Consider the following 25,189-nt stretch of genomic DNA (forward strand, 5'->3'; position numbering starts at 1 on the left):
GCCGTGTGCTGGCTGTGTGCCTTTCTTAGGCAGGCAATTTGTATTCAGGTCACAGCAAGTCTGCAACAATGGTCTATTTTTAGACGCACTGCAGCAAAACATGCTTTTGCCATTCTTTAAATTGTGGATTGACACAGTATGAAACATATAATTTAAATTAAAGTAAACAAATTTATTCTTTTACATGGCAGCTGTCTCCAGAGGAGGAAGAGAAAAAGAGGATACGGAGGGAGAGGAATAAAATGGCTGCAGCAAAGTGTCGCAACAGACGGCGAGAACTGACAGACACACTGCAAGCTGTAAGTAAACAGTGATGCATTTAGTCAGTTGTCGTTTGCACCTACTGTGTGTTTCCCATGTGGATGATTCTGGATGTTGTTTATATAAAGGAGACCGACAAGTTGGAGGAGGAAAAAGCAGCACTGGAGACAGAAATAGCCATCCTCCTCAAAGAAAAAGAACGCCTTGAGTTTATCCTTGCCACACATAAACCAGTGTGCCAAATGTCAGAGGAAATGGAATCTATTTTCCAGGAGTCGACAGAATCTCCAGAGCTTCTGTCCACCGCAGGCGAGGACAGGCTTCCAGAGGATAGCGTCCAGGAGGCTCCTTCACTACAGGACATGGACATACCCAGTGATCCATCCACAGCCATCTCTGGGAACTCAAATATTTTGCTGTGCTCCAGTGCAGAAATCAACATATGCGATCTAGAACCATCTCTGGACCTTAAGGAGGGGCTCCTGGACAATATGCTGCCCAGTCTTGAGGAGAAAACTCCAATGGAGACAGCTCGGTCGGTGCCAGACATAGATCTGAGCAGCTCTCTTGGGGTGTCGGACTGGGAAACCCTGTATAAGTCTGTTTCCAATGATTTGGAGCCTCTGAGTACCCCTGTGGTGACCTCCACTCCAACCTGCAGCAGCTACCTGTCTGTCTTCACGTTTGCTTGTCCTGAGCTGGACTCACTCACAGACGAACTAGACAACCATAAAGCTGGCACTGGCAAAGCCGAGTCCGTAGATATCCTCAACTCCCCAACTCTTCTAGCCTTATAATTGACAAAGGAAACCTTTCTCAGCTCTCTGATTCTTGAATTGGAAATAGTATTTACTACAGTATGCTGTAATACACTCATGAAATGTCTTGTGTGTGACAAACATATGATGTTTTTTCCAGATACACAGCAAAAAGAGTGATGTAGCTCAAAGCATGGCATTCACTGAACAGGACTGAACGAACATGTATTTTTAAAACGCATGCTGAGAATATCACATAATTCTGAGGCTCATATATATTTGATCTTTTACTAGATCTAGGATATAATGTGGACATTAATGTTACAGTATTTGTGTTTATAGTGTCTACAGTGTATAGATTGATGTAAATGTTCTATTACACCCATTCATAAATACCTGCATACCTCAATGTCATTGATTGTGGTTTGACCTCATTGTTAAAATGTTAAAAGTTTTCCATGAAAACATCCAGTGCTATTTACAGTACTATATATCTATCAAGATGTACCTTATTATTTATTTTTTTACCCTTTGGATTTAACTTATTTGTTAACTTTTAAAACAGCACTGATTGCTAATCAGTGCTGCTGAATATCTCTACAATAAATGTACGCTGACAATAGTGTTTGGTTATTTTTCTTTGACTCTTCCTTCACTTCATAGTCGCTGCCGCTTCGAGGTCGTTAGCTGCAGCCACATGAGCCGTAGTGTGTCGTTGCAGTCTGCAGCATCAGTGTTTCTTTATGGGAGGAGCGGTGCGACTTCCCCACTTCTGCCCCCACTATGCACTTTTTACATCCCTGCTTACGTTTGGCTGGCATAGCCTAATTTCCGCATTCCCAAATCCTCCCAGATTTGGAGCACATTTAAAAATCGAGCTGATGCAACGATTTCCACTTTTTAAAATCTACTCTCGACCCTCAGCTGACCAGAAGAAAGGACATTTGTTGCACCTGGGATCAAAGTCAGGTTTGTAAAACTTAAGTCTTCAAGAGGCGAACGCAGCATTTTTGCACTGAACAGTTTATTGTCACGCCACGCATTGGCCATAACGAGCATAGTTTGTGAAAAGACAAGACAGCACAGATCACTCGTATTTTTGTTAGACGTTTTGTCTCGAAGACTTTGGCGTTCTTAGTGGAGCTTTTCTGTTAGCTTACTTCAGCCAAGACCATTTCTTTTGTCTACATGCTCGTATGGACGCACGTTGTGCAAGCAATTTGAGGACACAGCGTTCTTAGTCTCGCATTTTAGCCAGTGAGAGTTGTGTTTCATTATTATGATGACATGGTTATAACTTGTAAAGCAAAGGCCCGAGCAATGAAAAGCTGCAACACTATCACTGCAGTTGTCTTCCAAAATGACAAAGTTACGTAAGGTGAATGCCGCACTGAAGAAAAACTTCCGCTTTCTCGTTGACCAATGGCCTTTGCGCGTGGCTTGCCATTAAACTGAAAGCCATAATGTAGCCTATAGGCTCCTGAGCTAATTATATTTTTGTAATGTCAAATCTCTCAAAGTATTTACGCAGTCATTTTAATGAATGTTACAGTTTTGTTTGTTTTAAATTACTAAATTTCCACAACACAAAGTAAACTAAGCTATTTTAATTTTGATGGTTTACTACGCTTACTAACTGCAGGCAGTCGTTCAGTAGGGGTAGGCAATGTCCAAACATTTCCTATTTAGTGTTGCTTTATTAATGTGTTTCTCATTGCTTTCTTTACCCTAGCTGTGGTCACACCTCAGTCTGACACAATGCCAGGACAAATCCCAGATCCTTCTGTGACAGCAGGCTCTTTGCCCAGCCTCGGCCCACTGGCCGGGATCTCAGCCACCACACTGACAGACAAGCTCAAGTATGGTGACCTCCAGGAGTTTGGGACTTTTTTTTCTCCTCTGCACATCCTGGGCAGCCTTGGAAAGAGACCTCTAGTCATCAAATCAGAAGTAAGGAGGAAACAAGCATAACTACAAGTATTTAAACCTGTCAGTGTCATGAATATAAAACTGATTGATATATTGATACAGAAACATACTGATCCATATTTCCTATTCATGTTGTAGTTTAGGCGTGCGTTTTTTTTGTTTGTTTTTTAAAATCATATTTGTATTGTCATTTTGCCATGTTAGAAGCTTCTATGAAATGTGCATTTATATATTCTTGCATTTATAGCCTATGGGTAGGCTAGGGTAGGCTATGGCTATTGTTACTACTGTTTTTAAGATCACAGCTAAATTAGTATAATTTTTGCAAAAAATATATATTCTTTCTTTTTTAGAGAGATGAGGAAGAAGAACGAAGGAAAAGGCGGCGAGAAAAAAACAAAGTAGCAGCTGCTCGGTGTCGAAACAAAAAGAAGGAAAGAACAGATTATCTACAAAAAGTATGAAATACTTTATGAAATGCCATATATTTTCTCTTAAGAATCATGTCAGTTATTACTGATGTGTATTATCCTTTCACAGGAATCCGAGAGGCTGGAGATGCTAAATTCTGAATTGAAAGCCCAGATTGAGGAGTTGAAACTGGAACGACAGCAGCTGATTCTAATGCTGAACCGCCACCGTCCAACATGTATAGTGAGGACAGACAGTGTGAAAACTCCAGAGAGCGAGGTGAACCCTATACTGAACCAGTTGGAGGCCAAGTGAACATTTACAGAGGGAAGGAAAAGCCAACCACCAGCAATTAGCTTTGAGCTGTATAAGAACTACACAAGCACTTATAAATGGATCCAAAGAGTTTATACTGACTGACTGGACAAATGTAAACTTTCTGTAATCGGTCTTGATACTGAGTGGGTAAGTGGTATAAGGACAAAACAAACTGGGCCGTACTTTTAAAAATACGTTGTTTACTTTGATAACTAATTGATGCAGAATACCTTGCAAAGATACTTTGGCATCTCTTCAATCTTGCACTTGAGAGTAATTCAACTTAAGCTAGTTTGTTAAAAAAAAAAAAAAAATTAAGGAAGAAATGTTATTACATTTGTAAAAGCACACTTACTCATGTAGTCAGAGAGATCTGAATATTTGGTGACTACACTCATACCATTTCTGTTGTTTGGCGCAGGCGTCACATATGCACATATCTATATGTATATATATATATATATATATATATGTAAATGTTTACAAATATACAGTTTGTTTTTGTTATACAATTTATATTGTTAGTTATGTTTTTTATACTTTTGTATATGGCTTCACCAGCATCAAGCCATCAAATAAATATTTTGTATCTCCCTCTCCTAATGAATTATTGTTATTATTATTATTTTTTAGTTTAGTTTAGTTTGTAGGTTTCTTTTCCTTTGCAATATCTCTAAATTGAAACAATACTCCCATCTAGTGGCCAAATATACAACATGGTCTTTGCAGATTTTCTACGTAGGTTTGTTCCTTGTCAGGTTAAGTTGCCGTGAAGTTTATGGACATATTTTAGCATATTTCCAGGTGATAGTAACATAATGTTATTATATAATAATTCCAAGAGTGTCTAGGAGAACTGTCTGCCCTGTTAACTTTGTAAAACTTTCAGGCTATGCGAATGGATGAGCTAAAGTGGCTTGTGGCTCTCAGTGCACCAGCTGAAAATCACATCTAAATTTGAGCTCATATGAATGGAGTGGTGAGCGGTGGCTTGAGATCTTGTGCGTGTTAGGCATTTTCATAGGTCTCTGCTACTGCCTGAAGATGGATGGGGATTCAGCACACACAGAAGACCTGAGCGCTGAGGAGAATTTCTCAAAATCACAAAGACTGCAAGAAGTTTCAAAAGTGACTCCATTGGATCACGGCAAGGTTTCCAGTACGCGCCTGTACCCGATTCGCTGGGTGATACTTTTCCTGTACAGTTCATGCGCTCTGTTCAACCAATACCAATGGATACAGTACGCCATCATCAGCAACATCTTCATGAGGTTCTATAACGTGAAGTCCTTTGCTATAAACTGGCTTTCTATGCTTTATATGCTCGTTTACATCCCTTTTATCTTTCCAGTTACTTTTTTGGAGAAGAAAGGGTTGCGTTTTTGCACACTCGTAGGCAATGCTTTCAATTTCACAGGGGCTTGGATCAAAGTGGGCAGCACTGGACCCAACCTATTCTGGGTCACCATACTTGGACAGAGTTTTGCTGCAATGGCTCAGGTGTTTCTACTAGGAATGCCCTCTAAATTGGCATTTGTGTGGTTTGGCGCGGATGAAGTGAGCACCGCTTGCGCTATTGGCGCCGTTGGCAATCAGGTAATGAAATTGGCACCTTTGTGAGAGAATTTTGTTGTGTGATTCACTGAGGTTCTGTAGTGTTGACCTCTGCTGTCTGATCTACTCTCGTTATAAGCGCGAACAAGCATACAGAGAATCATCAAATTCAAATCCCGCCTGGATTTTTCTAGCCCAATATAAGAATAGGGAGCTGGTGTCTGGGAGAATCGTCCGATAGACAGTAGAACAGGGGTCTCCAACCTGTAGTTCGGGAGCAACTAGTAGCTCTCCACTCTCATACAAGTAGCTCGCCAAAGGATTTCTGAATTATACGTATTGTACAAAAAAACTAAAATTTGATAAATTACCACTGTATATGTTATTTTGAACTTTGTGCACTAATAAATAGTTTAATGTTTTATGAGCATTTAACTGTACATCTAAGGCGTGCCTCTTATATCGAATCAGTTTCTTGCAACCGCTAAAATTTGTTGCTCTCCTGCATTTTCATTTCATAAAGGCAGCTCACCTGACGCAAAAGGTTGGAGATCCCTGCAGTAGAACACTTGCTATGTCCTGACAATTCCCATGTCAAAGCTGACTCATATGTCACGTAGAAAATATTTATGCAAAATTGTCCAATTTCCTGTTTTTGTTGTTTTGTTGTTCCTGTTTGTTTTTTTGTGAATTATATTTGTGGTTCTGGGGTACAAACATATGGGGTGCTGTTTGTACATTTAAAGCAATATTTGTCAACTTGGAGAAAATGTAAATAGGTGCAATATTTCATATTTTTATTTAACTAAATGTTAAACGTTAAATGTAAATGCTAAATCTAAATGTCACAAAAATGTTGGAGTTTTTTTTTACAAACTGGTCCAGATTCACCCCAGAATGGTTAATATGACTGATAATAAGTGTGTTACATTTTCCCATAACCCGCCCTAGTTTCTGAAATTAAGCAGGAGAACAGGCACTGCTTATGTTAAAGAGAAGCATAAGTTTTCAAATGTTTAATAATTTGGCTGTACCCAGATGCTAAAATATTTTCAAAAGTTTGTTATAGCTTCATGTGACTTCTCCGGATGAGACCTATCCTGCTTTTAAAAAAAACCCATCCATATCATTTTTATAATATGCACAATTCAAGAAAACTTATTCACATTTTCCTTGTACAGGGGTCGAGCGCACTCGCTTTGGCTTGCGGCTCGTGTCGGAAGTGACGTAAAGTTATGGGCGCGTGTATGGGTATATCTCATTTCTATTTCCTCGCTTCCTTCTCCTTGCTTCCTCTCCTCGATCCTCCATTTTTAGCTGTCAATCAAATACGCCATATTAAGCGGTGTCCCAATAATAGGGTTAGGGTTTGGTCAGCCCCTGAGGAAAGTCTGTTTCCTCTGTGACTGGGACCTTACCCATTTTCTACAGAATTGAGGAGAGGAATCAACGAGAAGGAAGCGAGGAACGAAAAATGAGATTCATCCTATGATGTGTATGTGCTTCGTGTGTAGTTTTCACGTGACTGATTTCCTGCTGCCTTGCATCAGGTAGGTGACTACTGAACAGTTCAAACTTTTTAATCACGATTATTGGGCTCGCTGGTAGTAAACAGTGGGGTCTAGACATTGGTTAAGTTGGTTGACCATCTACAAAATCTTGCCAAAATATTTATAAAAAGCAGCCATACTTATGTTTTAAGTTAAATGTTTGGATAGGCAAGGAGTGGCAAATAGCGCATTCTTTTAGGGGAGAGCAGCGTTTTTCTACGAATCAACACTAAACGACCTAACTAAAAGTTTAGTGGTGACTCGTAGAAAAAAAAGTCTCCAATTGAATGCGAAGACCTTCAAAAGTCTATGCATTAAAACACATTTAAATTGGTTTATTTATATATATATATATATATATATATATATATATATATATATATATATATATATATATATATATATATATATATATATGGCAAAGCATATGGGCAAGATAAACAATAAACTCTCTTTACCATGTATGACTCTACGAGCCACACAAAAATAAGCTATGTAATAATGATCTTTCAAGATTACACTATAATAATGTAGAAGTTGAAAATTGTTGTGACTGTTTTTATACAGTGTATACCTGTAGATTAGATGTGTTCTGCCAGTTTTGTTCAATTTGTATGTTCAGCGAACATGTAGTAAAATGTCACCGTAAGCTACTTTTCTGATGACTTTTCAGTGTCTTATGGACTTTGTGATTTCTTATAAAATGCATAGCTCTCTTTCTCATAAATAATTCTGCCATCTCATCAACATTACATTTCCATAGGTAATGTTGTTCAAATAGAAAGAAATATGACACAGCTTTCAGACTGTTAAGTGATTATGTGTAATTACATTTGAATTAAGTTGGCCTTCCTCCTATAGGAGGCAGGGAAAAGTGGGTTAGAATGGACCTGGTCAAATCTCATAACGCTGAAGTGCACAAAAAGAAATTGCGTTTCTCTTTCTCTCCAGCTCCACAGAGTAAAAACGGGAGTGACAGTGCTTGGAGGAGATGAGTGATCAGGATGACCATGTCAAAAGTTGGGTGGAAAGTCGCGGAAAGATCACGGGCACTAACTCCCACTTGAACAATGAAAGCAGCTCCATTTTGGGAGAACACAACCATCAGCTGCCCTCAGGACAGGACAGTGTCAGCCTGGAGTCTGAGGACCTCTTTCCACTTTTGGAGACTAAGTTGTACAAGCGGCGCTGGCTCATGCTCCTGGTCTTCTCTTTGTACTCCATGAGTAACGCCTTCATGTGGCTGCAGTACAGCATTATCAGTGACATCTTCATGAACTTCTACAGCATCAACTCTCTGGCAATAGACTGGCTGTCCATGATCTACCTCCTTACATACATTCCCTTCATCCTGCCTGTAACATGGATGCTGGACAAGCGTGGCCTGAGGGACATTGTGTTAGTGGGCTCAGCCTTCAACTGCATTGGAGCTTGGATCAAAACCAGCACAGCTGACCCACACATGTTTCCCTTGACCTTCTTTGGTCAGTTTGTATGTTCAGTGGCCACAGTTTACCTTCTTGGCATACCATCAAGGCTGGCATCTTTGTGGTTTGGGCAAAAAGAGGTGTCCACTGCCTGTTCCATTGGGGTTCTGGGAAACCAGGTTTGTCCATCCACCCCATCAGCATTGTATTGTTATAATCTAAATCTTACAAAAATAGTCAGAATTAAAAATTAAATATTATCCTTAAACATTCAATTCTAATGACCTGCTGCAACCCATAAATATGGACAATGCACTGTATGCAGAAGAGCTAGTTTACCTGGTCAAAACTTGTCTGTTTTACGTTCAGCCCTTTATTAGACCAAGAGCTGCGCTGTTAAACTGCTGGCAGTATCATCTTGGACTCCTAGTGGACAGATCAGTTGAACTCAGTCTATGCAGAATGACAAGATAAGGGCCATAGTGTTTGATCTTTAGTCACTTAACTTTGAGGTTTCATAGAGTCAGAGGGTTCGTTTAAAAGAGAACCATGAAGCTCATGGAAATGTAATACATTAATGGAAAGCTGTTTACTGAAAATATGTGATATATTTTCAGTAAAATCAACCATTCCAGGAAGAATATGGACCAGTTTGTTCTCCAAACGCACAAATCAAAAATAATAACCCTAAAATTCACAAAAAAATAAATAAAATAAATTTCCACCTGGCCTTTTTTTTTTTTTTACCTAATTACAAGTCCACAGATGTCATCTTTGGTGATATATGCTTTAGCTTTTTTGATGGGAATTGTAGAGACTCAAGAATTGCTCAGTTGGATAACAGCTATACCAGACCTTATATTTACCTCCAAAAATACAGCTGGGATTTTAAATCTGGTTTTCCATTGTGCATAGCTTGTTGATAGTGAGGATAGTAGTAGTAGCAGTAGTAGTCTGCTGACAGCAGACAGCAGACAGCAGACAGCAAAACTACAGTGCCATAGCTTCAGAAAGAGTCCAGCCATTTTTCTGTACTCCAAAGGGTTCAAGCACTCAGTTTGAATTGAGCCTTATTTTTGTCAAGTGTTTTGGGGGAAATAGGCCAGAACTGTAAGGGTTAATTTACTTCTCTTCAGAATTAAGGACCTCAATCTGTGATTTGTAAAGAAAGAGGCACATTTACACCACACCAAAGCAAAGCAACTAAACTTGTGTGTGCATTTATTTTTTTTTAGTTTTTTGTGTAGTTTTATCTGTATTTCATTTTTTGTGGTCCATCTTTTTTGATTTACTGTATATTTTCTATCACTATTCATATTTAATACTCTATATTGTACTCCACCTGTGATTCTTCCCCATAGCTGGGCGTTGCCATTGGCTTCTTGGTCCCCCCAGTGCTTGTCCCCAATGTGGAAGACAAAGACGAGCTAGCACATCACATCCAGGTCATGTTCTACATCAGTGCAGGGATAGCCACCATCCTCTTTGTCCTCATTGTCCTTGGTGAGTTCTGAAGACACAAGATGTAATGACTTGCAGATAACCTCATAAGTTATTTGTAGGGGTGTAATGATGCATCGGTAATACATCAGAGTAAACCCTTTTGGACAAAGCTACATCTCCATAAATCAAAAATATCATGTTAAATTACTTATAAGACCCGGCAAGTTCTTTAAAGTACAAAAAATGTACTAGGGTTGTCAAAAATTTGGAAAACCAGATGCTAATTGATACTAAAACTCATACCAAAACTAGATACACATTTGAGTAAGTATCAGTACTAAAAAATGTAATTTACAGGAAAGAAAAGCTTTCGCATGATCTTGAGCTGTATCAGAACAAGTAGTACACATAGACCTGGGCGACTGAGGGATTACACAGATATAAGGTCACATGGTAATATAAAAGAAATTATTATGATTTAATGTGGAAAATTACATTCTGTTACTTGAAGAATATTTTTATTATCATCATGGTATTGGAATTAATATTGAGTATGAAGTCTATTCATGTGAAGTTTTAATATCATGACACTAGTACTGTTTTTGCAACTGATTTGCTTAAATTTAAATTTATCACTGTTATTACAATGTATATATTACCTTTTCTTATTATGTCATGAACTCATAAATATAAACCTTTTTATGCAAAATGCTTCATCTGCATGCAACAAATATATCATGACTACTGTTTAATTTCTATGTATATTTCTAGTCTTCCAGGAAAAGCCTGAACTACCACCAAGCCAGGCCCAAGCTCAGGCCAGAAACTTCCGTCATGATGAGTATTCTTACTCTGCTTCAATTTTAAGACTACTGAAAAACAAGGCCTTTATGCTTCTGGTGGTCAGCTATGGTGAGTTTAATGAATATATTTCGCTCACAACTCCAAACTACTCTTCTATATACCCCCTTTTAAGATATTTTTTTTTCTTAAATTGCTTTGCTGTACAGATGTATGTCGTCCAATCTTTCTTTTTCAAACTTTGCAGGAGTCAATGTTGGTTGTTTTTACTCTGTGTCCACACTGCTGAACCGGATAATTCTTGAAAAGTATCCTGTAAGTCATAATGCAGCAATAGTCCCATTAGAATTTTGTGTATGATGTTTGAAAACATTTAAAGCATTTATTTGTCTTGAGCTTAAAGTGTAAGTAATTGGTTGTTGTGTACTATCTTGTCAAAAGGGCATGGCTTTATAGAACATTTTATCCAATTATGATCCTGGGTTATTTTAGGAAAAAATAAACTATTGTGAGCCAGTCTCTAAACAAGCATAAGGTGAAGAGAAGAAGAATACCACGTAGTAATATTTTTGATCACAGGGGTTTAAAAATTGTATAGAAGGGTTTTAAGACTGAATATTTAGTTAAGTTTTTCTACGCTACTCCACATGTTCCTTGTTCCTTGTTTTGTTTAGTTATGTATATTAACCTTTTTTTATGAGGGTGAAGAGGTGAATGCTGGGAGAATTGGTCTGACTATTGTCATTACTGGAATGGTTGGGTCCCTCATATGTGGCATCTGGCTCGATAAGACCAAGACTTACAAGTAAGACTTTTTTCCAATTTTAATTCTATAATGCATTTCAGTTTCTAATGTGCTGCACAAATACACAGTAGTAGTAATACACATACTAGTATTAAAACAATAAAACCAGTCAAATCAAATTAGAGCTAAACCTTAAAATAGCAATAAATAAATAAATAAAACCAATAAAATAAATAAAAAATGAATAAATGACACAGGAGACCATACAACTCACGTGATGTTTAAAGCCAGAGAATAAAAGTGGGTCTTAAGACAGCACATTAAACACTCCACTTTGGGGGCTGTTGAGATGCCAAGATTGGTGACTATGGGGTGCATAATAATTTTAGAGGGGTCCCACATTAATAAGGATACTGCCAGATCCAAATGCTATCAACTCAGTGCTTTAAGTGTAAAGGTTGGGAAAGTGGGAAAGACTACAGTGTTTACTCATTCCCAGCTTTGGGTGGTTGCTGTCAATGTGCAGGATATGAATGAGGATATCTCTGTAAATGTTAAACAATCAGTGGAATCCGGTCCATGGTTACAGCTTGGTGTGCAAACATGCACTTATCAACATGATTCAACATCAACATGACTATCCCAACCTAGTGAAACAAGAAACAATACCACTATATCTTGCATTAATTTATACTGTACATTCAATCAAAAATATACTCTCAAATTATGTACTGACAGCTGTGTGCATCATAATGCAGCATGTGAACCGAGTGGCATTGAAGTGGCTAAGACCTCCATGTAAGATTTTGCTAAGGGCCTCCTCAAGGTTAGATCCAGCGCTGTATGTCAGTCTCACTCTCACAGCTGTGATATACACCATTCCACTTTGGTTCTGTTGCACTTCCTGTTTTTTCCATGTATCTAAACACTTTCATGATGGTTTGTTATTTGTCTTTGTTATTTGCAGACAGACCTCCTTGGCCGTGTACATCCTCTCTCTCTCTGGGATGCTGGTGTTTACCTTCACGTTACATTTAGGTCATCTTTGGTTGGTGTTTGTGACAGCTGGTGTTTTAGGGTGGGTCACCTTTCAAACTGACTTTTAACATCATTCACAGGCTTAACACAATGTCAATAGAGCTTTTAAAAGTTTTCTTAATATGGTTTGTTTTTGGTATATTTCCCAGAGAGACAAAACACATTACTGGTTTGGGAGATAACTTCATTCTTCATTCCATACAATAATCATACATTAACATTTACATTTTCTCTCTGTGTAGTTTTTTTATGACTTGCTTCCTACCTCTGGGGTATGAGTTTGCTGTGGAGCTAACATTTCCAGAGTCTGAGGGAACGTCTTCTGGTTTGCTTAACTGTTCAGCTCAGGTGTGTAAAAATATAACATGCTGTAAATGTAGCTTTGTTTGTAGTTTTGTTCACATTTTTCTTTTGATTTTAGATCTTTGGCATTATTTTCATCATATCACAAGGAAAGATTATTGATATATGGGGCACTTTTGCTGGTAACATGTTCTTGATTATCTTCTTACTCGTTGGAACAGCAGTAACAGGTACACATTATAATTAGTGACCTTAAAAAAGGAACACAATCAATCTGGATTTTGTGAACTGTTGTAGGATAGCACTACCCTCTAGTGGATACTTGGAAAACTGCTACTTGATATTACCACTATTATGTGACAAATGTTTACTCATCTTATGTAAACATACTCAACTAACGACAATTTTTTTATTATTATTATGGCAGCATTTATCAAAGCAGATCTGCGAAGACTAAAAGCCAATACCCAGAATCTGGTGCAGGCAGTGAGTGTGAGTATGTACCTTCTCTGTACGCTCTCTTTATAAGGAGAGTGTAAACTGGCACTGGCACTATCCTTTTTGCTTGCTACTTTAATGCGTCAAAGACTTGTTCTGCTAATCTCTGGATTGTATGGCTTTGGACAGATGCATGAACAATTTTGGGCATGTAGTTGCAGTGGGACTTCTCTGACTCACTTTCATTGGTTTTTGGGAGTGCAGATGGTTTTGTCTGATAGCATGCCAGCAATACCTATTTGCCTGGATATATTTGAATTGATGGGTGTCTTGGAAAGTCTGTTTGTCTAAAGTCTGCACCCGCGTTTCAGCAGAAATATCTTTATTATCAACTCCTACCTGTGTGGTCATGAGTACATTCTGGAAATGTACTCAATGCCATGTATTTAGCAATAATATGTTTGTTTTGGTTTATAATGGGGAAATAATACACAGTAAACTTTGCAAGAGTAAAATGAGCTGCTAAGGATTAACTGGCTGTTTCCTAACCAGGTAGAAAAACCCTTGTCTTGCTTAAGGGCACTTATATAGTTGGTGGCATAGGTCTGGTGTGGTATGAAGCGGTTTATTGAGATTCTCAGATGTGTGATTTGAAAGCTGTTGTTGCAGTCTGCAGGCCCTGTGTTTTCTTCACTACAGCATTATGGTGGTACTTCCCGCAGCGGCCCCTGGCGGCCCTAAAAAAAAACATTTACCTTACAAGGTATGGGCCACTCTACAGAGGTGATTTGTCTAGTTTTTGTACACACTGGGTAATTTGTGTGATGCTATTTAGCATTTATATCAGATTATTTTGCAGAGGAACAGATTAAGGTAAACTGCTTTAAGATGTTAAGACATAGTTGGATATTGGTAACACTTAAAGTTTAGGTTTTATAAATTATACTTTCCTTACTGTGATAGGGTCCAGTCACCCATAACCTTCTTCAGGATAAAGTGGGAGAAGATGAATGAATCTTTTTTTTTAATTGCTTCACAAACTAATTGAAATATTTTTCTTGCCTCTGACTAGACTCTGAACACTGAAGGAGCTACGGTTGAAGAGTTCTTGTCACCAGAAACCTTAAGTTCTGGTGAAGATAAGACCTCACAAATGCACAAATAAAATGTATAAGTTACTGAACGCAACATCAGAAAAAAGCTACACAACTTTAAATTAAGCTCAGTGGCACACTGTAGCACACTGTAATTCAATCTGCAAACTGCACTTTGACCTCATCATTACCTACACTCTGAGCCAGAGTACAACTTTGTCTGTGTTCTTCTGGCTCTTTTTGTCTGTGAAAATATATATATATTATTGACTATTATAGCCTTTGTAATGTTAGTACAGAGGGTTTACTTTTATTCACATAGTTTACTTACCATGCAGGTATGTTTAAATTTAGGGGTTCTCTGACAGTTGTATCCACTCAGGATCATTATACACTGTACTAGTGATGATGCTATGCATCGATTTATACAATTGATGCCATAATACACTCTTAAGTGACCTTCTTTATCTATGTGTAATATTGGGGTATATTTGTATTGCTCACCTACAGCAATAAGTTAACTTACTTTGTTCTTGTCAGTGTGTTGTGTGTTACTGACAAATATAGGGCTTTGGATGGTAGATTTGTGTCTGTATCCATGTACTGAACAACTTTGCAACAATATTTTCTGTGCCTAACATTGAAATGAGCATTGTAAAGTATAAACATTAATGTGATTTGGTAACAATGGCCTTTGTCTTTTTTCTTAACCTTTTTTTTTTTTATTCTAGGAAAGCTGTAGCTATTTTTATAATGGGTAATTATTAATTAAAATAAAATAAAAGCGTGTTAAAATACAATGATTACTCTGCCCAGTTAATTACCAAAATAAATATCAGATAATGAGTCTTATTGAACTATACACTTGTAAACATAGAGATTTAATAAAAATTGACTTTAATTAAGATGCATAGTACATATTCAAATTATTTTGAGTTTGAGTATGAAAATGAACAAACTCTTCATAAAAAAATACCCATATGAATCTTATTGAACTACAGTAGGAAAGGAGTTCACATCGGTCATTGTTCTTCAAGGCTGCATGACCCATCCAAGGGGCAATATTGGGGGGCTCCAAAAAAGAAAAGTGTTTTTGTGAGAGTCAGTTCCTTTTTTTCTGTCGTGCTCCAATGTCCTCCTGTGTCTCTGGGAAACACTGGAAGCCTATGAGCATCCCAATAATAGAAAAACCTGCAACCCACATAAATGATCATTTTTAAGCATTATTCCCAATAAAACATGCTGTTATACAAAGATACAATTACTTACTTGCCACAATCAGAGGAGCCATGACCCCAATAGTCAAGGGTGCAGTTTTGTAGATGAAGGCCTCAGATAAAAAATGACCCAATGCCAAAACAAATGTCCATAAAGTGATGTGGTACAGCCTGTACAAAAACTCAGGTCAATGGGATAAAACAAATTCAACTCTACTGTAAATGTGAGTGGAAGGCTTACGTTCTATTCTGGATATCAATGGCACAAGCGCATCGAATGATCGATGACAGTAATGTCCAGATCCCAAATGTCCGTGCTTGAAGACCATTTACTGTGAAAAAACATACACATGTAGGTTTGGATGTAATAGCATAATAACAAGAATCAGAACTCATTACCACACATTGGTTTAAAAGGATAAATTATGTCTTTGTACAAAAAATCAGTGGGTGCATACCATACTCTGGGGAGCCAGTGTACAGCTTTTCTGACAGAAAGCTGTGATCTCTGAAACTCTGCACCGTGTTTCCCATGGCAATGACAGACACCATCACCAACCAACTCCTCAGCACATTCAGAAAGCGACTCATCTCTGCCTGTGGGAAAGAGAGACGCACCTGCCAAAGCAAAGAGCATTATTTAATGCTAACATTCTACGACGGCACACACGCATACACATATCAGAATTAGATCAGGACTAAACTGGTCTCAAACCAGGCTAAAATCTGGACTATGTGTATGTTCCGACACTGGTCAGTAAAACTAGTCGCCTCGTCACTAACATTACAAACAGGTGACTGATCATATAACACTGCAGGGGCGTGCATGATTTCTGCGTTCATTTTAGATTCAGCTGTTATAGTGTACTTACCTGTGAGCGCCTCCTAAATTAGATGTTACACATGTAACGACCAAAACTGGACAGGTAAATGGGACCCTGAAGTGTCTTTTCTTCTTCAGAAAACAGCTGTGTTTACGCCTCTTCTGTTGGGCTGTTTTTTTCTCCAATTAGAAAGCCCCAAAATGGTTCCATCCAATCACACCACTCTGACTATTTGACATTTGAGCAGATGAGCCCGCCTTCTTCTCCTGTGAGCCAATCACCTGCAGCCTAACTGTGCCCAGTCAAAGAGTGTAAATGAATCGAAATACTTATTTCCTCTTACTTACTCTTTGACGTTTAATCTTCCAATTTTTCATAGTATGTTAATTCCAAAATAACATATGTTATATGTTTTATGCAACCAAATCCCTAACATGTACAGACATAGATTAAATGTTCATTCTGAACTTAAATCGTACTTATATTAATTGCGAATGCCCTGTTCCCGCTTGCTGTTGTAACCAGGAGGATTAACTGTGATGATTACCTGCAAAACCACTGCTAGCAAGTAGCAAGCGCTAAAAATAAGGGAACTACTGCTTGCTATTATATGTTTGCTCATATAGAAATGCTATGTACGTTGGTCGAATGATTGTGTCATCATTAGATGTCCAATTTCCAAGGTAAATCAGTAATCGTTGCATCTCAAAAATGTATGTTTCACTTTTGAATTGAGCGAAATATATTTTCAATAGCTTAGCTGTCTGTAACGTCTAAAGCTCGCTGCTTAGTAACTTGGTAATTAATGTGTAACAAATGTAGGCAAGTGTTTGTCCAAGCAAGACGTGAAAGGAAATATTTTGCATAAATACAATTATTTGAATAAGATGTTTATAATGCAATACTTATTAGTAAAGGATGTAACAAGAGAAGATTTGTTGTATGACTCATATGGCTGTATTCTATGTAGAAGCCGGATGCCGGAGGAAAGCTCTATTTCTTGAGCATTTCACCTTTTCCCGTCTCCTTTTCACTGCGAAATGCCAGCTGTCACCCGGGATCAGGAGGACTCTGAATCGTCCTCAGATGATGAGCACGAGTAAGTCCACATTCCACACACTTGAGCATACATTAGTATTTTTTGCCTGAATGAATCACAAATAATCAACTTTTCATTTACTGATTGTTCATTGATACCCATCATGTGTAAACTTAAGCCATATCTATCAAGTGCATATTTCATTCTATGTAAGATCACAGTTTTGCTCTGCAAAGCTGGATGTGGCAAATCAAATATTCCAGTTTATAGTCTTACGAATACCAGTTGATGGTTTTGATATTTTTTGTCAAGTTGCACCAATGCAATTTATTAAAATATGTTTTAAAAGTGTACAAATCTTAATTATCTTTAACATAACTTTAAGGTAATTTCCTATTCCACCTGTATGAACTCATACAGTTGTTTTGCCCTTGTGTAACTTGATAAATTTTCAGCTTGTTAAATAATATATATGTACTTCTGTTCTGTACTCATCCTTAGTACTTCATCAGAAATCCAGACCACTAAATAATGCAAAGGTCAAATTACTTTTTGTGGTGCAGGGAGAAACAGGCTAGATCAGGGGTGGGCATTTATTTTTTCCATGGGGCCACATGAGAAACAGAAAATATTGTGGAGGGCCAGGCCAAAATGCTTAACTCAATACTGCATAATATTAATTGTATTTCTTTATTAAAAAAAAAAAAAAGCAGTAAATATCATTGTTTTGTCAAGCTGGTAAGACTGGTAAGAGTGTATGTTATAACTAAGCAATGAAAAAGTGAGGCCACCTTACAAAAAATGTCATTTAAAAAAACACCTATAAAATAAAAGCAATACAGCTTTAGTCCATATATGAGGTAAAATTATAAAATATGTTTATTTTGTAATTCCAAATCAGTTTAGACGGGACGGTCTACCACAGGGCTGTATATGGCACAGAAGCTGAACAATGCCAGGGCTAGATGTACAAGATGCTATTTTGAACCGCTTTGAAATGGTTTAACAAGACCTATTTACTATCTATTTTCTGTTCTACAGTAACTAACTTACTTTATACACTATTGAGACAATAGTTGTCCATTCAAATGCATTATAAAGTAAATTTTATTAACAACTTCATTTTTTTATTTTTATTTTTACCAGTAATAAACTATTAATTAACATGAACTATTTTTAAACAGCCTAGTTTGTACGTTGGGGTTTGCCTTTTTAACTATATGTGTCTGGCTATATCTGCATAATAAAAATAAATGCATTCTTACAGCAATAGATAGTCATTTACAGCAAAACCAAAAAGGAATGAAATGCTTCCTCTTTGTGGCAGATTGTATATAAAATATTAACTACATTTTGGGTTATGTGTGTCTGTCTACAAGAGAGCTTCACTGCATTGCCTGGAGTGGCACCAGCAAGACGATTCCCATTCTCATGTTTTTCCCTGAAGCCATTGTTTCAAAAGATGACAGAATTTGCTCAATTGGAGGTACTATGGAACTGAATCAATTATTTAATAAACTTATGAATGACTGATTTATTTATGGTAAAATGTATATAAAACAAAGAAAAAACAAAACAAAAAAATACTGCATTTGTCTTTTTCCAAGATCGCTACAAGATGGCCTTTAAGATAGTGCGTACAGAGAGCCGCCTGGTCCGAGGATTACTCACCAATCATGGATTCCATGAGGTAATGTCATTTAAATCATATAAATCTTACAGACTGGCTTAAATCTGGCCAACATTGTTTTTCCAAGTTGCTGCTATTTATGTACCTCTTTCCTTTGTGAGATCGGACATTTTTCCTCTCACTGATAATGTCAAAACCTGGGAATGATCTGAGGAATAAAAATAAAATGACCTCAATAACAATAATTCCACTGCACGACAGTAGACAATCCCCGCTATTTGTCTTCTTAAGCAGTTACAATTAAATCTTTTTGTTTTATTTGAGTGCTTCTTGACTCCTGCTAACCCTTCAAAAGCAGATGAGCGTGTACCACTGCTTTTATTACAAACATCTGGCTTTTCTCTCAACATCAAGCGGTCATGCAAAATTTCAACTACAAATAAAACAATAAGATGATGTCATGTAAGTTGTCCTGAGTTTTAAGATGGTTTAAAGAGTAGAAACTAGACAGGCACTTTATATATAACATTGTGGTTTATTAAGTCCATCCCTGTGTCTGCTTAAAGGTGCACCCAAATAGTAATGACTTCAACCTCATGTGGACTGGATCTCACCTAAAGCCTTACATCCTCCGCGGCCTCCAAGACTTCCAGAAGGTCAACCACTTTCCAAGGTAACTTTGAAAAGAAAGCCCATCGTGGCTCTTGTCAATGTTATAAATATTGCCGCTGAGAGGTTTCAAATCCTTTAGTACAGGCAGTGTGTTTGTTGGCTACCCCAAAGCAAAGCACATTTAGGTTGGAAAGGTGCCTTGTTGAAACATGAATGAATCATATTGACGGGCAGAGGGCGACCTATTGCTTTTGTGTATATTTTTGCTCTGTCAGTGTCAAAGAGTTGTGAAGTGTTATATATCTGCTACCCTGCTCACTTTTCAGATCGTACGAATTGACACGCAAGGATCGCCTTTATAAAAATATCCAACGGATGCAGCAGGCCCATGGTTTCAAAAACTTCCATATTGTTCCTCAAACATTTGTGCTTCCATCTGAGTATCAGGATTTCTGTAGTAAGTCTTTCTGTTCCAAAACGATGTTCATTCTAAGACATATGCTGAATTAACTTTTTTCTGTTTAATCCTAGGCTATTTTGCGAAGGACAAGGGACCATGGATCATCAAGCCTGTAGCATCCTCAAGAGGACGAGGCATTTATTTAGTTAGCAATGTGAGTCTAGACTAGAATGAGTTTATTAGATGTTTAGTCTAATTCACATAAAAGAGAATCGTGTAGAGAGTGTATGGATGGATGGAGTCTCTCATGGCTTTTGTGTGGGGAGTTGCACTTAAACAGCTGTCTTCACAGAGAGAATTAGACATTAATAGACTTTGCAGAGTAAATCACAAGCGTTCAAAGCACAGGCCTCTCTGAAGAAACTACTCTTGGAAAACATATGCTTTTCTTCTAAGATTTTTTTTTCTGAGGCATTTTTATGAAACAGTGGAAAGAATGTCAGAGAGATATTTGTAGGGAAGAATGAAATACGGTCATTTTTTTAAAGTTTGGCTTTTCTCTGAACTGTAGCCAGCAGTGACGGTGCACTGCCCCCCTGCTCTCACCCTCTTCTTTACTTCACCACCTGCAACACATTTCAGCCTCATAAATGACCCATCTCCCACAGCCGATTTTGTTTTACAGACCTATAGAGAAAACTGACCACATTTAGACAATTTTCAGTCACTTTTTGTTTTTAAAATTTTTAATGAATACAGTAATCATTTCAAAATAACTTACATTATATTTAACCAAGTCTGACATTTTGATTTCTTACTTTTCACAGCCAAACCAGATTTCAATGGATGAAAACATCTTGGTCTCCCGTTATATACACAACCCTTTGCTTATAGATGGTGAGATGGTTTCATATACTCCTCCATTTAGAGAAGTTTCAAAATATTTAAAAACATAAATCTTTTCTTCCACTTTGTTTTTGCAGATTTTAAGTTTGATATGCGCTTATATGTACTCGTGACTTCATATGATCCACTATTGATATATGTTTACGAGGAAGGCCTGGCAAGGTGAATATTTATGCTTTCAAATCATGCTTTTGTGGTGGTGAAACTTTTCTTTTCCCAAAATGTAACTTATACATGCAAACAATTTAACCACAGTACTTCTTAGTCACTGGTCTGGCACTGAATATGTGGTCACTGGAAAAGCGATCAGCAAACAGAAGATGAACACCACAAGATGGCAGTAAAATCTCTCTAAAAAGGCTTCATAGAGATGGTAGAACAAAGCTATCTATTGTCTCATTTGGGAGATATGCCTCCTGATTATTTGATTATTAACAGATGATATCTCATTGGGACTCTGTGGCCGCAATTCTTTTGTAACAATGGCATGAATATATTATTTATGAATTGTATTATATGTTTTCATACACTTAAATAGCTGATATAATTAATTGGCTTACCACATCACTCTGCTGACAGATACAGTAAGAGAACACTGCCCTCTTGTCTGTGTTATTGTCAAACATAGCAATAAATCACAAATTCTCCATCTGCTTTTATCTACTAACATTCCATTGGTTTTTGTTGGTATTCAGTTCTAACACAGAGTAAAGAATTGTCAATTATATGAACTTGGCATTTTTAAAAGTCAAATTAATTTTCTTACTAGATCATGAGTTAACTGATTTTCTTTTTCCTGTTTTCAGATTTGCCACTGTAAAGTATGACCGCACATCCAAAAACATCAAAAACAACTTTATGCATCTTACAAACTACAGCGTGAACAAAAAGAGCAGCGATTATGTCAGGTAATCACCGTGTTCATTTTTGTACTAATTACAGTCAGTTACCATGGTTAACCCTTTCCTCTTTAGCTGTGACGACCCTGAAGTGGAGGATTATGGGAACAAATGGAGTATGAGTGCTGTGTTGCGCTATTTGAAGCAGGAAGGGAAGGACACAACGCGTACGTTTGAATGGCGGTGTTATTGTAATCAGTAATATGCCTCAAATGTCATAATCTTACCTGGTCTTCATGGCTGTGTTCCAGTGCTGATGCAGCAGGTGGAAGATCTCATTATCAAGGCCTTGCTGAGTGCGGAGCCACAGATCTCTGCTGCCTGTAAGATGTTCGTGCCCCATAAGACAAACTGCTTTGGTACGTCATTTTTTATCTATTGTTCTCACTCTTGGTTTAGCCAAAGTCAGACAAATGTTAAATCCCTTATACATTTATTTAAAGGTACACTGTGTAACTGTCTGCCAAATACTTGTGTCAATATACATGTTATTGATTTGCCTAAAATCATGTATACATTATCAGATTAAACTACCTACACCACGGAGACAAGCAGCTGACACCAGGTTATAAGTCAGATCTAGGCCTGTCACAATAACTTATTTTGACTTAGCAGTATACTTAACAGTATACTGCTACAGATATATATTCCGATAAACAATAATATCAAAACTCCTTTTATGTCCGTGACTCAATTCAAATAAAGGAGGATAATCCCGGTAAACTATTTTTAATAAACAGTATCATTAAAAGGCTGCAACAAATAAATAAATAGTAAAATTAACCAATAATGAGCCATGTAAGTGCAATCCTCTACAGCTCAAATCTTATGGTATTACAACAAAAATAACACACATTTTGCCACTTTTGTGAAGAAATTGTACACACAATAAATATTGAGCTCCAAAATTTAACAATAAATCGATATAGTACTTATCATGACCATATAATAATGACTATCAGGCTTAGACTTAGACAAACTTCATTGAGGAAATTATTTAAGGTCTAGTCAGATTTGAGGAGAAGTGTTCCTGCTCACAGTAAGAAAACATGATTTTAATGTTTTTGTTTTTTTTTCAGTAAAAACACTACCAATTGAATGAATGTAAGATAGATACATTTAATGCCATCCTCCTCCAAAAAAAATCTATAGTACACCTTTAATTTAGTTCATGTCCTTCTATCATTAATCATTTATTTACTCATAATGTAAGGTATTTCTCTGTCTTTATAATCCCCAACAAACATTTAGGACCATACCCATAGTCTAGCCTGCCCCCATTTTGATACTAAAAACACTTGTTCTTTGTTTTAGTTTTGACACATGGACCATTGGTGTGGTCTTGTCTCCAACAAACATCCGTGTAGCTTGTTTTAGTGGAGATGTGAAGTGGTGGACAGCTTAACTTCCTTCCCTTGTTCCTGATTTAGTCTCACTATGTTCTTGGCTGTGTGTGCCTCTCAGCTCCGTTCTGTTGCCATTACCCATGTTAATGTTGGCACTAATTGTCTGCGCCCTTTCTTTCTGTCTGGCAGCTTCGGAGAGTGTGGATTTGGAAGTGCATGCTCAGAGGTTTTTTCGGAGTGTCCTATAGCCTTTATCTTGTGTTTGACATTCTCCTTTACTTACTCACCTTTTCTTTTATCCTTCAGATGTACCTACAAAAAAGCCCCTCAACCTTTGTGACAGGCTTGTGGTAGACATAATAGCCATCTGATTGCTAGTTGTTAGGGTTGTTTTGGACATGGTGCAGGATCATCTCCCACCATCTGACAGTTGCCTGCATAGAGATGCTATCTGGGCTGAAAGACACCTCAACCAAGGGTGTAATTGTTGCTGGTATGCAGGTATTGCGAAGGTAACTCGAATGAGGTATAATACAACTAGAGAGCATGGATTCTGTTTTCAGCGGCCATCTTCTGATTGTAGGAGCAACAAAATTATAATAGAAAATTATATAACAACAGGGCTAGATTTATTGCTTTAAGGGTTTTTTTAAGGGATTTTTTTCAAATAAATTATATTTGTAGTCTTAATAATGTAGAGAATCAGAATGAGAATCAGAATTTATTTGTCATTTCAGTATAAAAAATACACAGAAATTAAACAGTGCACTCAGGTCAACAGCAGCATAAATAATAATAATAAGAAATAGTTTAAAATATTGTCAAATATGTCTTTAAAAACAGCCCCCACCCTACCCCATTTTCTAAAGTGCTTTCCACGTCAGTGCTGTTTTGTAAGGTGCATTAGTGTTTGGGCTTTCTGACCGAATTGATCTGCCTAACGGCATCAGGAAACACTAAAATCTAAAATCTCTGAAATTATGAACATTAGTATTAGCCCTAAAACCTTTTAACTCACACCATTTACTATATGAGAAATAATTTATTACCAAAAAGTAAAGATAAGATATGAAGATATGAGTTCTTGAGTAGAATTTTATAGTCAGAACATGGTTGCTGAAACTGGATTTTAGCTACTACAGGCTGCCAATTTCTCTAGTTTTCTCTGCTTTCATTATACCTCATTTAGGCCTGGTGTCTTAGTCAACCAAAATTTGTATTTGTTGACAAGTCATTTTATTTAGATCGTAAACAGAAAGGAGTTAGATAGTGAGTGAGTTTGCTGAAGAGGTGGAATGTTTTGGTATTTATTTGTAAAAAGGCGTATCAAACCATGACAAGTTTAATCACAGTTTCCTAGTACTGTTTTCGGCATAAATAGTTGTTATTACATGAACTCCCGTGCAGGTGTAGTCTTGTGAGTGCAGTTTCCATCAGGTACATAGAGATACATAATCATTTTGAGAGTATTTGCCACACCCCCTTTTTATTCACCTAATTGGTTGGCAGGTCATGCCTTTAGTAGACCAACAATTTCTTTACTCGACTACAGCCTCACTGGGTAACAAACTAATTCCATATTGTAGTTTTCATCCACAAGTCGGTCTCCACTTACATGTTCTTAGTAAAATACCTTCAGGCATAGTCTGTGGTATATAATGAACATAAGTATTGTGGTGTGTGCAGCAAATTTATTCTACCACCTATATTGAATAGCACAAAGCCAATTAGGCTGTATGGCTTTTAGTAAGACACATGATACGCCGCGGTTGTAGCTGGATCTGCTTACCATAGAACCCGAGTCTTTTTGTTGTCTTTAGATCGCCCCAAGCAAGTTAATTACACAGAGATTCTACAGGATTGAGTTTCAGAAGACAGACAGTGACGGTTGCAGTAGACCACCCTCATCCACTGCCTGTGCGTTTGAACAAGCTCCCAGCATGTGAGACGTGTAGGGACCGGTGTCTGACACGAGTATCGGAGTCCAGTCTCGCATCTCAGTGGGCTTTCTCTTACATAAACCCTGTTCAAACCACCGAGGACTCATGTTCGCTGAGCTGCTGTCAGCCCCTCTCCCTCCTCCTCTTGAACTTTCTCTCACTTTGCCGCTCGGTAGACTTGTGGAGTCGCTCTCTCTTCATTTGAGGTTTCAGATGATGTATTGCAGCTTTTAACAGGTACATCATTTACTTGTACAGATGTGATAAAACATGGAGCCAAATCAAAGCGCTCACTGGATTTGCTTG

General features: G+C 37.5%; 5 protein-coding genes across 9 annotated transcripts in view; 4 read left to right on the forward strand and 1 right to left on the reverse strand.

The window, feature by feature from the left end:
• Positions 1-100: 100 nt before the first annotated feature.
• Positions 101-1,544, forward strand: LOC110155664 (protein c-Fos-like). The gene is made up of 3 exons (XM_055160853.1): positions 101-136; positions 192-299; positions 390-1,544. Exons 1-3 carry the CDS (start codon positions 101-103, stop codon positions 1,056-1,058), a joined length of 813 nt encoding a protein of 270 aa, XP_055016828.1. The 3' UTR covers positions 1,059-1,544.
• Positions 1,545-1,805: 261 nt separating this feature from the next.
• Positions 1,806-4,280, forward strand: LOC110155639 (jun dimerization protein 2-like). The gene is made up of 4 exons (XM_055158337.1): positions 1,806-1,988; positions 2,752-2,969; positions 3,302-3,406; positions 3,489-4,280. Exons 1-4 carry the CDS (start codon positions 1,901-1,903, stop codon positions 3,672-3,674), a joined length of 597 nt encoding a protein of 198 aa, XP_055014312.1. The 5' UTR covers positions 1,806-1,900; the 3' UTR covers positions 3,675-4,280.
• Positions 4,281-6,537: 2,257 nt separating this feature from the next.
• flvcr2a (FLVCR heme transporter 2a) lies at positions 6,538-14,758 on the forward strand. 4 transcript variants are annotated; one of them, XM_055157491.1, is made up of 12 exons: positions 6,538-6,781; positions 7,733-8,387; positions 9,570-9,711; positions 10,423-10,563; positions 10,700-10,767; positions 11,154-11,257; positions 12,165-12,275; positions 12,478-12,583; positions 12,657-12,768; positions 12,966-13,030; positions 13,646-13,739; positions 14,049-14,758. In XM_055157491.1, the coding sequence occupies exons 2-11, from the start codon at positions 7,773-7,775 to the stop codon at positions 13,715-13,717; spliced, it is 1,536 nt and encodes a 511-aa protein (XP_055013466.1). In that variant the 5' UTR covers positions 6,538-6,781; positions 7,733-7,772; the 3' UTR covers positions 13,718-13,739; positions 14,049-14,758. The 4 variants fall into 4 exon arrangements, with proteins under 4 accessions (XP_055013466.1, XP_055013464.1, XP_055013460.1 ...); XM_055157489.1 differs by having other exon boundaries at positions 13,646-14,758; XM_055157485.1 differs by lacking the exon at positions 13,646-13,739.
• Positions 14,759-14,950: 192 nt separating this feature from the next.
• On the reverse strand, positions 14,951-16,304 carry erg28 (ergosterol biosynthesis 28 homolog). The gene is made up of 5 exons (XM_020919831.2): positions 16,160-16,304; positions 15,746-15,905; positions 15,529-15,619; positions 15,340-15,458; positions 14,951-15,261 (listed from the first exon to the last, which is right to left on the reverse strand). Exons 2-5 carry the CDS (start codon positions 15,876-15,878, stop codon positions 15,173-15,175), a joined length of 432 nt encoding a protein of 143 aa, XP_020775490.2. The 5' UTR covers positions 15,879-15,905; positions 16,160-16,304; the 3' UTR covers positions 14,951-15,172.
• A 336-nt stretch (positions 16,305-16,640) lies between these two features.
• The window catches only part of ttll5 (tubulin tyrosine ligase-like family, member 5), a 43,048-nt gene continuing 34,499 nt past the window's right edge, over positions 16,641-25,189 (forward strand). For both annotated transcript variants that reach the window (XM_055156931.1, XM_055156938.1), the window contains exons 1-12: positions 16,641-16,794; positions 17,082-17,210; positions 18,530-18,636; positions 18,758-18,840; positions 19,347-19,453; positions 19,719-19,849; positions 19,924-20,006; positions 20,620-20,689; positions 20,776-20,860; positions 21,505-21,606; positions 21,673-21,764; positions 21,849-21,956. In XM_055156931.1, the coding sequence (XP_055012906.1) occupies positions 17,152-17,210; positions 18,530-18,636; positions 18,758-18,840; positions 19,347-19,453; positions 19,719-19,849; positions 19,924-20,006; positions 20,620-20,689; positions 20,776-20,860; positions 21,505-21,606; positions 21,673-21,764; positions 21,849-21,956 (1,027 nt within the window). In that variant the 5' untranslated portion in view covers positions 16,641-16,794; positions 17,082-17,151. The remainder of the gene's footprint in view (positions 16,795-17,081; positions 17,211-18,529; positions 18,637-18,757; positions 18,841-19,346; positions 19,454-19,718; positions 19,850-19,923; positions 20,007-20,619; positions 20,690-20,775; positions 20,861-21,504; positions 21,607-21,672; positions 21,765-21,848; positions 21,957-25,189) is intronic.

This window comes from Boleophthalmus pectinirostris, unplaced genomic scaffold, assembly GCF_026225935.1.
Source record: "Boleophthalmus pectinirostris isolate CB_2022bp ecotype Guang Dong unplaced genomic scaffold, ASM2622593v1 HiC_scaffold_10, whole genome shotgun sequence".
Lineage (NCBI taxonomy): Eukaryota > Metazoa > Chordata > Actinopteri > Gobiiformes > Gobiidae > Boleophthalmus > Boleophthalmus pectinirostris.

Bases quoted from the DNA above. Each gene is read 5' to 3' on its own strand.
- LOC110155664 (XM_055160853.1), top strand. From the start codon at position 101: ATGCTTTTGCCATTCTTTAAATTGTGGATTGACACA. The intron at 137-191 runs GTATGAAACATA...TTTACATGGCAG, and splicing joins TTAAATTGTGGATTGACACA to CTGTCTCCAGAGGAGGAAGA. The intron at 300-389 runs GTAAGTAAACAG...GTTTATATAAAG, and splicing joins TGACAGACACACTGCAAGCT to GAGACCGACAAGTTGGAGGA.
- flvcr2a (XM_055157485.1), top strand. From the start codon at position 7,773: ATGAGTGATCAGGATGACCATGTCAAAAGTTGGGTGGAAAGTCGCGGA. The intron at 8,388-9,569 runs GTTTGTCCATCC...TCTTCCCCATAG, and splicing joins TTGGGGTTCTGGGAAACCAG to CTGGGCGTTGCCATTGGCTT. The intron at 12,584-12,656 runs GTGTGTAAAAAT...TTTTGATTTTAG, and splicing joins TGCTTAACTGTTCAGCTCAG to ATCTTTGGCATTATTTTCAT.
- LOC110155639 (XM_055158337.1), top strand. From the start codon at position 1,901: ATGCAACGATTTCCACTTTTTAAAATCTACTCTCGACCCTCAGCTGAC. The intron at 2,970-3,301 runs GTAAGGAGGAAA...TTTCTTTTTTAG, and splicing joins CTCTAGTCATCAAATCAGAA to AGAGATGAGGAAGAAGAACG. The intron at 3,407-3,488 runs GTATGAAATACT...ATCCTTTCACAG, and splicing joins GAACAGATTATCTACAAAAA to GAATCCGAGAGGCTGGAGAT.
- erg28 (XM_020919831.2), bottom strand. From the start codon at position 15,878: ATGAGTCGCTTTCTGAATGTGCTGAGGAGTTGGTTGGTGATGGTGTCT. The intron at 15,459-15,528 runs GTAAGCCTTCCA...GTTTTTGTACAG, and splicing joins ATTGATATCCAGAATAGAAC to GCTGTACCACATCACTTTAT. The intron at 15,262-15,339 runs GTAAGTAATTGT...TGTGGGTTGCAG, and splicing joins GGCTCCTCTGATTGTGGCAA to GTTTTTCTATTATTGGGATG.